The sequence below is a fragment of the Pleurodeles waltl genome, chromosome 9 (genome assembly GCF_031143425.1).
Source record: "Pleurodeles waltl isolate 20211129_DDA chromosome 9, aPleWal1.hap1.20221129, whole genome shotgun sequence".
Taxonomy (NCBI): domain Eukaryota; kingdom Metazoa; phylum Chordata; class Amphibia; order Caudata; family Salamandridae; genus Pleurodeles; species Pleurodeles waltl.
The window spans coordinates 502,902,832-502,915,630 of NC_090448.1; the positions used below are offsets into that span (position 1 = coordinate 502,902,832).

General features: G+C 40.3%; 1 protein-coding gene across 9 annotated transcripts in view; it reads right to left on the minus strand.

The window, feature by feature from the left end:
• SYNE2 (spectrin repeat containing nuclear envelope protein 2) overlaps nt 1–12,799 on the minus strand; it is a 1,823,309-nt gene that overhangs the window by 968,401 nt on the left and 842,109 nt on the right. For all 9 annotated transcript variants that reach the window (XM_069207355.1, XM_069207357.1, XM_069207362.1 and 6 more), the window contains 2 exons: nt 11,725–12,006; nt 4,382–4,666 (listed from right to left, as the gene is read on the minus strand). In XM_069207355.1, coding sequence (XP_069063456.1) covers nt 4,382–4,666; nt 11,725–12,006 — 567 coding nt within the window. The remainder of the gene's footprint in view (nt 1–4,381; nt 4,667–11,724; nt 12,007–12,799) is intronic.

Here is a 12,799-nt window from a genome sequence, read left to right on the forward strand (position 1 = left end):
TAGGATGGAACTGAAAGTGGACTTTGTGCACTTCTAAGCCACCCTTTGAAGCCTCCCCCACTTCAAAGGCACATTTGGGTATTTACACAGGGCCTCTACCCCTACCAACTCAGACACTTCCTGGAGAAGAGAACCTGAACCAGAACCTGCAACCTGCCAAGAAGAACTGCCTGGCTGCCCAAAGCACTCACCTGACTGCTTTTCTGAGAAGGGTTGTTGTCTTGCTGTTGTCCTGCTGCCTTGCTGCTCTCTGGTTGTGCTGAGAAGTGATCTCCAAGGGCTTGGATAGAGCTTGCCTCCAGATCCCTGAAGTCTCAGGACCAAAAAGACTTCATTCCTGCAAGAGAACTCCCTGTGCTGCGAAAATCGATGCAAGAAATGATGCACGGCCTGCACTGTGGTGAGAAAATCACAGCACGTTGAACCGGAACGACGCAGCCCAACTTCGCAAGGAGAAGATTGATGGAGCGCCAGCGTAGTGACTGGAAATTCGAGGCATGGCAAAGCTGAGCTGTAACGATGCAGCCCGACTTCCTGAGAGGAATCAACGCAGCGCCTGTCGTGCAGCAGAAATTTCCATGCAACGCCTATCGGATCGACGCAGCCCCTGTGACTTCGTCCTGCAAGTGCCGGATTTCAACGCTTCGTCCCCAGGGCGTCCAAAAAACCCTTAACCCGAAGAGGATCCCAGTCTATGCACCGGAAACTGACGCAAAGCCTGCCCTGCGTGAAAACTCAATGACGCATCGCCTGTGTGCGCTGGAAAAATCGACACACACTTCCTGTTTTCCACGCATCTCCTCCTCTGCAGTCCCTTGCGGAGAATTTTAACGCAAACCAGGTACTTTGTGCTTGCAAGAGACACTTGTTGCTTTTAAAGAGACTAAAGACACATTGTATCATTTTTACAGTGTTATTTAAACACATTCTTATTGCAACTTAATCGTTTTGACCTGCATCTTACCAGATAAATATTATATATTTTTCTAAACACTGTGTGGTGTATTTTTGTGGTGTTTTACTGTGTTATTGCATGATTTATTGCACAAATACTTTACACATTGCCTTCTAAGTTAAGCCTGACTGCTCAGTGCCAAGCTACCAGAGGGTGGGCACAGGATATTTTGGATTGTGTGTGACTTAACCTGACTAGAGTGAGGGTCCTTGCTTGGACAGGGGGAAACCTGACTGCCAACCAAAGACCCCATTTCTAACAGTCCCACAGTGTATTTAATCCAAAAACAAATAGTGTAAGCTACAAATTAACACCATTCATCATTTCCTCCAGCAATATGGTTTTATAAGTACAGAAACCAAATATTTTAGATGAAAAATAACCATTTGCATTAGGTTCAATAAATGTGCCATTCGCATTGTCCTTCTAGGAGTTGGGGGCTGTCCGATGCTTCAATATAAGTTTATTTTAGGTACACCTGAATGCCACTGAAGGGTTGAGACTTGCACCAGTAACTTGATGCTAAGTTAGTCAGCATGTTTCCAATAGCAGGAGAAATGGAAGCTGAGATTGTTCAGAAAAACAGTGGATGATTTTATGGTAGAAGCTACATGAGCGAGAGTTCACACATTTATTTATTTAAGTGAAGAACTGAATGAGCCTCTGTAAAATGTGTTTGAAGTCCAGCTTATGTTCTATGGGATATCTCCTAGTGTATTCTTTCCAAGACTCCCCATCTCTTGAACAAAACTATTATCTAAGAATATTAACATACGTGTAGTTTTATACCTCCGCTCTCTCACTGAGTGATACTCCTTTGCTTCCGAGCTTGGGTTGAATTAAATATATCTATATCTATCTATCTATATATATATATATATATAGATATATATATATCTATATATATACATATATATATATATATATCTATATATATACATATATATATATATATATACACACCTCCACAAGCACACATAGATTCTTTTAATTGGATACTGACCCCAGAAAGACGCTATCAAACAGCACTATGGGCCAGATGTATGAAGCAAACGGCCTATTGGGTAAAAGGCTTTTTGCCATGTACCATCCCTATTTTGCAAGTCGGTATTGTTACTGACTCGCAAAATAGGGATTGTGACTCAGAACTAGAAAGGGGCGTGCCAAGGGTGTCTCTTCCTAAAGGCACCTCACAGGGCCTTGTTGATTCTTTTGGGATCAGAAATGCAGTTGCAAAACAATCGCAGTTACCACCAACTTCAAGTTGGTGCTAGCCCATTCGCGAATTTTGCGAATGGGTGTGCAAACATTTTTTAAGAGCAGGCAGTGTCCCATGGACCACTTCCTACTCATAAAAAATGAAAACAAAACTTTTCAGCTTTCCTTTTGTAATGCAGGCATTGCAAAAAAAACAGTTGCTTTATATAAAAGCAATCACAGACATTCTGGTCTACAGTCTCCAGCGGGCCACCATTCCTGTGATTGCAGCAATTCACAATAGGTCTCCAATTGCGACCTGCCTCATTATTACTGATGAGGCGGGTCCATTTGAGATCCTCTGCGAATCACTAACAGTGTCAAACACACTGTCATACATCGCACTTTGTGATTTCCTAAGAGCGAATTGCTAAGGTTCGCTATTAGGAAATGGCACACATTATACTACATACATACGGCCCAATGTTCCCTAGCTTGAGAACTGTTTTCAATGTAGACTGAAAGTTGCAGTTCAACCCATTTAAAATCAATGGAGTGTGTTTTTATAAGCACTGTGAGTTATGCCAATAAATATGAATTCATCTGTCAGGGCCCGTTTAATAAACATTAAAAGCGCTGGATACAGTCATACGTGGAGCTCGTTGCAAAAAGCCAGCCGTTAGCACACATTATCAGTTAAGTGGCTTTTGAAACTAAAGAGCAAAAATAATCACACACAGCTAATCCCTAGCATCAACATGAGCAATTTTGTAAGAGGAGGTTAGCCCACATGTGAATATTCTCTCTCCAGGCATCCTTATGAATTTACAGATATGTAGATTTTTCACAAGTAAGAGGGAATTGGTATTCAGGAGTGAGGTGACCGTTTTTGTAAAACATGAAAAAGAGAAATACATTTTACGACAATACACATGTTCTGTATTCAGACTTTTATGCACGCATTTCCAAGGCAGCAAATAAACAAAGTCTGTACTCTTGCCTTGATTCATTTTACAACGACCCAAGAAGGGCAACAGATGTGCCTCTGAATATAAGTTTACTTTACATCAGATTTTACAACAGCGATCACATTTTTTTTACTAAAAAAAGCTTATTACTGAAGTATGTGTCTTTTCGAAGTGATGTATATAATGTGCTATTCCCACCAAAATTGTACTATTTTTTTCTATTTCAGAAAGATGAATAGCCGCATTGGGGCTATCAGGATTTGAACACAGGAACCCAGAACACAGATATTTCTGCATCAATGCCTGTTAGCTACTCAGCCATCTTGCTTCCTGGGTTTAGAGAACTAAAATGTTTTTCACAACTGACGTCGTGCAAGAGTAGTCTAGCCGTCTTTCTTGATCCAGTTTTACTGATTTGCCTGATTTCCAAGAGAGGATGAAAATAGTTCTTTGGTCTAAATGACATCACTGAGCGGTCAGCTCTTTTCTTCAAACTCTTCCTGGCATGGCTGGTTAGAATTAATAAGAACATCATTAAGCATTGGACCTTGAACTTACTGAAGGACTCACTAACTTGAATGATTGTCTTACTGTAAAGACTGTATGGGAATGAGCCTACGGCTGCTATGGGAATGAGCTCTGCTTCGGCCTATTGAGCAATTTAGGCATTGTCTAATCTTTACCCTCTTCTTCCTTCAAGTTGTTGGGGGCTTATTGAAACAGTAGTACTACATGTACCGAACCATATAGGGGAGGACCACAGTAAAGAATGTGACCATCACAAAGTCCTTGGTCTGTATTACTGGCCCTCTAGAAAAGCCATTGATGCAGCACCTGTTTTTGCCTTCTCACTACTTCACAGGCCTGGTCATGCTCTAACTCACCACCTTTCTACATTATTTGCTACTGTAACAAGCATTTGATGATTCAGCATTGTGTGGTGTCTCTCTAACAAACGTATAGCCAACTCTAGGACTTGTTTAGTACTTCTGAATACATCATTAGTCTTTCCCATTGTCACAGATAAACCCCCTAACTGCTTGGTAAGGCATAACCTTCTGTCATGCTTTTGGAAAATGTAATGCAGAGCACCTCCAGTCTAGTATGAAGAGCCTAGGGAAAAATTGTTTCAGTTTAAATAAATTGTCACAATACTTCACAATAATATTTTAGCTGTTAAACAGCAATAGAACAACCTTGCCAATGCCTTAAAAGGTGTGTCAGATTTGCTAAGTGCTTATGATGTTAATATTCCACATACCTTAAATATGTTTGCTTCAGTATCTTCCTGTGTACTGACTGTCTTGACCTCACTTAATGAACTGTCCTCTCCACTTTTCTTATCTGTGAGTGACAGGGCCTGAAATGGTTTGGTTGACTCATCAGATTCCATGGTCGTGTGTTTAGGTTCATCTTTTAATTCTTTCTCCAGAACCACATGTGCTTCCATTTCTCCTTTAACAGTTTCTGTGTTTCCTGAAGAGGTAAACGTCTTAACTTCATGGCTAGTCTTCTCTAATGTTTCTTCATTCTCTCTGTCAAGCACCTGTATTTTTTGTCCAAAGAAAGAAACTCTTTAGTATAAAATGTTCATTTCCACACTAAGCTGTCAAAAAGCCTCCAACCACACTATACTCTGGGCCAGATTTAAAGTTTGGCAGATGGAAAACTCCATCCGCAAAACTCCAGACAGGGTGGCCGCCACTTATGGGGTGACCTCGCTGCCGGAGTTAGTAAGAGTTTCCTGCTGGCCAAGCGGGAAACAGGCTACAGCATTGTCTTTGTCTCGTAATCGAGCCAGCTGCAATGCTGTCTCCTGCAGAGTACACCAGCGCCCTCGCAATATTCACTGTCTACAAAGCAGACAGTGAACATTGCAATGGTGCTAGCCAGAGGGTCCCCTGCACTGCCCTTGCCAAGTGCATGGACAGTGCAGGGCCCCCGTTCTCTGCCAGTATTTTTCATAAAACCGCTGGTGGAGAAGGGGGTCGTAATCCCCATGGCAGCGCTGCTTGCAATGCTGCCCTGGTGGATTAGGACCGCCACCACCTCCAGACCACTGTGGTCTCCGATCCTGGCAGAGCACGGGGTTCCCTTGAGGTCCGACCCCAGGGTAGTAATGTGACGCTTGGACCACTGCATTGGCGGCGGTTAGACCGCCACACACGAACCTGGTGTTCTAGTGACCACCAGGTTCATAATGAGGCCCTCTGTGTTGAAAAGACACAACATGGTTCTTATTTCTAAAACAATTTTTACCGGTGTAAAACTGGAAGGATATGGTATCCTTGTAACACTGATAATGATTCCCTATTATGTTTCAAATGAATATGCAATTTAGAACAATGAAATACACATGCTTTCTCGGAAGGTCACATGACTCTTTCTCAGTACGCTATTTAGGGGAGCCAGGAACCAGAAGGAGAAATAAATGCATTTGATTTCCAGAAGACAGAATGAACCTGGGTACAAGCGCTACTTTTCTGGAGCAATCTCCTAGACAATACAAGTGCAAAATTCTATGTTCAGAGACCATCTCATGAAGGTGGTAATAGTGTTAGGCCACCTGTTTTGAAACAGTCCCCTGCATTCTTGTCTTGGCCTAGTGTCTGGAATGATAATATATGCTAACTCTCAGGTCTCCCTTGAGGCAATATACTGCACAATATGACAAAGGTGCCATCAAAGTGATTCAAACTTCCCACATTTAGAAAGCACAGGTTGGACTTTAAAACAACTCAATGGTGCATTATATTGTGTATATTTTCTTTCCCATTTGTATAAGCTATTTCATCTCACCGTATTTCTGTGGACGAGAGTAGTCCTACATTTGTACTGTAACAAACAAAATACTTTGAACTTTGCAATGTCTGGATTTGTGTATTCTTCTGGATGTAATAAGGGGACATGGTTTTCCTCACCCACCAATGAACTGGGTATGGTTACACCGTTGGTACTGTAATGCGTCCTCTGATGGTACCAGAAATTAGAGTATTTCAAATCCGCTACTATCATCTGCAATATTGGTAGTTGGATCCCTCCCTAAAGACGTGTTGCACTGTTTAAAAATACCAAACATGGCAAAAGCACTTTTAGTCTAGTATGTTTTGGATAGCCAACACATACATAAACAAGAGGTGTGTCTGTGTACCATACTTATTCGTTGGGGAGAACGGGTTGATCATTTCATAACAATGTGACATCTGCTGGAAGCTAGATAACAGAGGTGAATTGACCCAATAACTGGGAAAAGATCTTGGATAGAAATTTGTAAAACCTTTTAGAAAAACGTATCAGGAACAACGACCTACTGCAATGCTCAGCATACAAACTTTCTTGAGGAAGATTGCTGTTTTCCCTGTGGCAGGAGAGATGACACAACAACTTGTGGTCAGTATCACTAAGAAAGAAGTGAGACGATATAACGGGCCACATGTAATAAAGTTTGAAATTGTGAGTTCCTAACAGCAATTTCATGTGAATTGCAATTAGGAAATCACAATTTCAAATGTATGAAACTATTTTGAGTTTCTTTTGCGATTCCCATTGGGTTGCAAAAGGACCTACCTCATGAATATAAATGAGGTAGCTCGCAATTTGCGACCCATTAGAAATCGCAGCCCTCACAGGACTCAGCAGAGGACCATTTCTGTGATTGTTTTAAATAAAGCAATCTTTTTTTTTAAATGCATTCCATTTTCCACGAGCAGAGCAACAAAGAGAAATAACTTAATTTCTCTTCATTTTTCCTCTTTCTATGTGTGCTGCATTCCGCAGAAAACATAAAAAGAGGAAAAGTCTCTAAGGATTGTTTGTGTGGAGGAAGGTGTCCCTTCCTGCACAAAAACCATCCTCCCTACAACCATGGCGCAAGGGTCCGTGGGTTGGCATTAGGCTGCATTGTGTAAGCCAGCACAGGGAGAGAGTAGGAATGAGCCATATCTTAGCAGAGATAGCATATTTCTGCCCTCTTCAAGTTGACAAGGTGCAACACAACAAAGGGGGTTATTCTAACTTTGGAGGAGGTGTTAATCCGTCCCAAAAGTGACGGAAAAGTGACGGATTTACCACCAGCCGTATTACGAGTCCATTATATCCTATGGAACTCGTAATACGGCTGGTGGTATATCCGTCACTTTACCGTCACTTTTGGGACGGATTAACACTCCTCCAAAGTTAGAATAACCCCCAAAGTGTCTTGCTGCATTGCGTTACATATTCGTAAATCTAGCCCCAAGTCTGAGCATAGAAGTCTTTGCCAGGTAAAAGGGCCACAAGTATCTGACCATCAAGAGGAATTACCCTGAGCTTCGACGAAGTGTTCTTCTACAGGAACTCATTAGTTCTGAGCTACCACAGATACAGTTGGATGACGTCGATTTTGTATAAAAATGTGCACTCTTTGAAATTGGCTATGCTGAAAATCACATTTATTTATATTTGTAATAAAACGGCAGTCTTAAAAGGTGTGTCTAATTACGCCAGCCCTTTTTAACATATATATATATATATATATATGTATATATATATATATATATATAGAAGGTCTGTATCAACCACTAAGAAAATAGTCTAACATTTTTACACTCAAGGCAAGAAACTAGACTAGTAAATCTACCCTCAAAAATTTGCTTATCCAAATTGCAAATTGTAAATCAACCACGACAGCACTAGCTGTTAAGCGACTGGGAGGCATCTTCTATTACAGAATAAACCAAGACAGGTGACTGCTGGCAAAGGGAACAATTGAAGCGCTAACAGATTTAAGATGTGGGCCTAAATAAAGTTAATGTTAAGCAGGTGTATCTGTCTCTTATTTACCTGGGGTAATTAGGCATTAATTACTTAGCAAACTGGAAATACTTCATCCATCCATCCAGACTACCAGAGAGAAATAAATGATTTGCTTTAGCCAATAGGAGCGTGAAACTAAGCTGTATAAAACGAAGGAGACCACACCCACAGCCTTATTAAAATTATACTACTATTTAATCATCCATACCACCCTACTATTCACAGGCAAGGTTTCTGCCTGAAGTTCTACGCAGCATTTCACCAACACGATCTGTTAGTAATGGGTTGGTTTAAAATCCTCATGTAGATACTGTTTGGAGTGCAGCAGGGCAAGTGATGATGCTACCTGTCATTCACAATGACCAAGTAATGAGTGGACTATGGCAGATGACGAGGTTATTCAGTTTTAGTGAGCAATATTTCAGTCAGAAGTGTCCCTCATAATTTCAATATTCTATTGCGCTTGTGCAGTAGTCAAAGCATAGTCCTCATGACAGTTCTACATAAGGAGCGGTTTGCATTAGATATCCATTCATGGTTTTAGGGTTATGCTTTCTCAAATACAGTCATAAATGTAGCAGGGGATTGTACTTAATTCTGATTTAGCACAAGCTTGCTTAGTTGGCACAGATTCTTGTTGCACCTATGTTGAATTTCATTGATGAAGCTCTATTGTTTATTCCTCACAGAAACCTAGTACACAAATGAACACACTATGAGCCTTGCATTATTAGTTTCTGAGGGCTACATTTGAAGTGGTTGCATCATATTCACGAAAGGAAGATGATAAATAAAACAGAGGACACCATTGCCTATGCGGGATCAGAAAACTACTTCCAATTCACATAGTTATCTACTGTAAAGAAGCAAAACTCATAAAGATCAATAGTTACAACTCCGAAAGACTGTAGTCCGCTGTCCTGAAATATGAATGACACTTCCAACAAGCAGTGGGTTAGGGGCCTGATTTATTACCTTGGCTTTGATGGCTTGAGGACTGGTAAAAGGTTAAATCTGTTTCTAGTCAGATCTAAAAAGTTATCATTCCGATGAATGAATGACAGATACCGATATGCCACAATGTTCCATGCAAATGTGCATTTTGTAATCCTCTGGCTGGATTGGATTATTCCATCCTATAGACAGCCATGTGTCCAGAGAGCCATACTAATACATTACAGAAATTCATACGCTGAATTGAATAGACATTGTCTTCATCTGTGCCGTGACATATCAAATATCAATAGTACAACATGCATCCATTGGCTATTGTACCAGTTTTAATCATAGCATAAATCATAGAATCAGGTTTAATATTTTAATAGGATACCTTGTTTTACCTCATGAGCCATAATCATAAGGCAGGCACTCAATTTTGGCGCCAACTCTGGTTTACAAATCATTGTAAATTTGCGATTGCATCAAAATACATGGGTGGATGCATGGGAACTCCCAAGATCTATGTATGTAATGCCTACCTGACGCAAAGTAACACAAGGCAGCTCTATGTTTGGCGTTACATTACTTTAGGCCCGATTTATATATTACCGGTAAGCATACTCTGTCACAAAGGTATCAGAGTATCCTTACCGCCAAATATAATGGTCCGCCTGCCAAATTTAGATGCAGGCAGATTATAGTCTGGCAACAGGGGAGACTACTCTGTCTCTGCCGTGGCCAAACATCTCTGATGGCCTGACCAAATAAGGTCCATTGGAGAAATGGCTATAAGCAATGCAGATTTCTTAGATCTACCAATGCCCGGTGGGCTGTGGATCCCTGCATTAGAAGGGTGAGAAGTGCAGGACAATCCTTTGGGTACATTGTGGCCAAACTAAGGAACACCCTCCCCCATACTCTGCAGACAGTTGATATAAATTGTAATTTTGGAAACACCTAAAAACTTGGCTATACATGAACTAACCCCTCTGGAAAGCTCTGGTGTAGTCTCTGTTGCACGACTAGCACTGGGATGCCTACGGGTAGCCATGCGCTCTGGAAACGTGCATAGAATAGAACAGAATAGAATAGGCCCTGTCCTATGGGCTGTTTACAGCCTACCTTAGGGGTGAAATATGTATTACAAAGGAGGGTTTCAAAGGTTTATTTTTGCAGGATGAAATGGCAGTTTCAAACTGCATTACAGGTTGCAGTGGCAGGCCTGAGGCATGTTTTAAAGTGCTACTTTAGTAGGTGGCACAATAAGTGCTGCAGGCCCACTACTAGCATTACATTTAGAGGCACTGGGTGCATATAATACCAACTTACTAGAGATTTAATAGTAAATTAAATGTGCCAATGAAGGAAAGGCCAATTATACCATCTTTAAGTGACTATGCACAAGCATTTTATTACTAGTCCTAATGCCAAAACAAACAATTTCAGAAAATGCGAGGAGTGAAGGCAAAACGTTTCAGGGAAGACCACGCCAAGGAAGTCAAGTCTAAAAGTAGTTTTTTAAAATAACTTTAAAACAGCTTTCATTTAAAACCGGTATTCAGTGACAGAATGAACTGGCATAATAAATGAACGAAAACCAATTTGGATCAGGTAAGTCAACTAAAGACTCATATATTATTGCTAACCACTTGAAAAGGTACACAATATAGGGCAAATAGGTGTCCTGTGCCACCCAGGTATGGATATCTAGCCCAGGAAAATTGTATGCAGACTTGGGAAATGGGAGCACAGATGAGAACTGAGAACCACTCAGTCTGTGCTACAGATTATTTTTGCTATATCAATGCATCCATAAGTATTTAATCGAGCCCTTCGATCCTTTCTGAACTGGCTTTCCAGGAAGTACCGGAGCAAATAAGGCCTTAAAGTGACCACGTTTTCTGAAGTCTGTTTAAGAATGGAGAGGGCCACTACTATTTCCAAAACTGAAAATAATATCAACAGTGATCAGTCGGAATGAGGAGATGCATTATGAACTATAGGAAGATGGATAGGGAAAGATAGCTCAATTTATCTCAAAAATCTAAAAAAAAAAAATATTAAATATTCTTTTTACCACCATTAGATGGGCATTATTTCCTAATCATGGCTAATTTCCAAACCAGTCCAATATCTTATTGTAGGAAGATTCAAAATGCATGTAATATCTATTGCAGAGGACAAACACTGCTCCACTCTCTTTCATTACTGAGCAATTATAGAGATGCAGGTGGGAAAATATCAATATAGTTTGATTATAGGCTTCTGAATGATAATACAGTACAGTGCCAGTACATCAATCAGAATCTAGATAAGCTAATAAAGGGGTCAGACTAATGACTATATTTGAATCTATTGTAGCCACTGGCAGACACTGACCGTACTTTCTAAATATGATTGGAACTGATAATAGTATTCAGGAGTACACAAGGGTACATATTACAGCAAAGATAATAGCAATAAAAACCACTGAAGAGGGCAAAATACAACACTAGGTTAAAGCAATTGTATAATTTCTCTGCACGATAGCTATGCTTTAGATATGAAGATGTGGATATTATAAATTTGGTGGAGGATACAAAGTGTGGTTTATTTGATCATTTGAGACATACAGGGCACAGCTTAAGGTATGCAGTGAGTGGGGCAGAACACCATTTACTTTACAGAATGAAATAGTTTCAACCCCATAATCCTGTTATGGCATAACCTCAGAATGCTGTTACCTTCTAAAACCCCTTGGCAACTTTGTTTTGTACCTTCTATATGACTTGCCATAGTTTGATTGTATACAGTTGGGGAATAGTTATCATACATACTTAGTTTTATCTTTCCTTTTGGGAAGCTGTTGTTTGTATGTATGTTCAAGCATACCTCTGGCAGATGGCTGATCACTTTCTTTTCATCACCAGTCTCTACTTCGGAAACAGCTGGTATCTTCTTGCTAACTGAGATATCTGTCTCTGTTTTAGGCTCTTCAGGAAGCAAGGTAAGTTTTCCTTTGATGGTATGCTTTTGTTTCTTGTCCAAATCTGCTTCTTTAACTGCTTCCATATCAGCTATAAAACCTGCTTGAAATGGTATAGCATCTTCTTTAAGTGATCTCTCTGAGGGTAAGCTCTTATCCGATGTTTCCTCTTGCCAGCTAACAGGAATCTGTTGATTTAACAAAGTGGGATATAATCAATCATAGTGTATCTCTTTTACTCTATATTAATATAAAATGGCAAGCTACACACAATATATAAATGCAATACAACACAGTAAATATGTTTGGTAAAAGTTAATTATATATTTAGAGGTTATCTGTGAGCACTTACCATGAATGCCAATTAGTAGTATGGAAGTGTACAATGCTCTTCCTCTGGATTACTATATGGTATTTGCAAAAGGAAAGAGGTAGAAGCTAGTGAAGTTTAAAGAGGTTTGGATCCATCCACCTGTGTTGGATGGCTATACAAAAAAGTAGCGTGACCCCTATAGGTTTATTCTACATTGAGCATCACTTTCTAGAGAAATTTGTAAATAAATCTACTATGGACAGGAGCACATGTTCTGATACTTCTACTACATGAGGCAGTATGTAGCCAAATTTGCAGGGAGTAAGTGTACTCCTCTTTTCTTATTCCTTAGTTGCTAGTGCTGACCAGTCCTATTAAGTGCCTCGTGGAGCATAGTAACCGTAGTGCCCACAGACGAATTACCTATTTTGGTAATAAAACAGGATGTTTGCTCATGGAGTAAGATTTTATTTGTTGTTTTTAGAAGGTGTTTCCTTGCCAGATGTATCCTTCCCTCCTGGGTTTGTAGTATAATGGTGCATTTATTTAAGAAGGGCGATCGTACCTGTCCAGCCAACAACCGGCAGATCGCCCTCTTGGACGCAGTGGGGAAAATCTTTTCTAAATGTCTGCTTTCCAGACTATCTATTTGGGCTGAGGAGAACAAT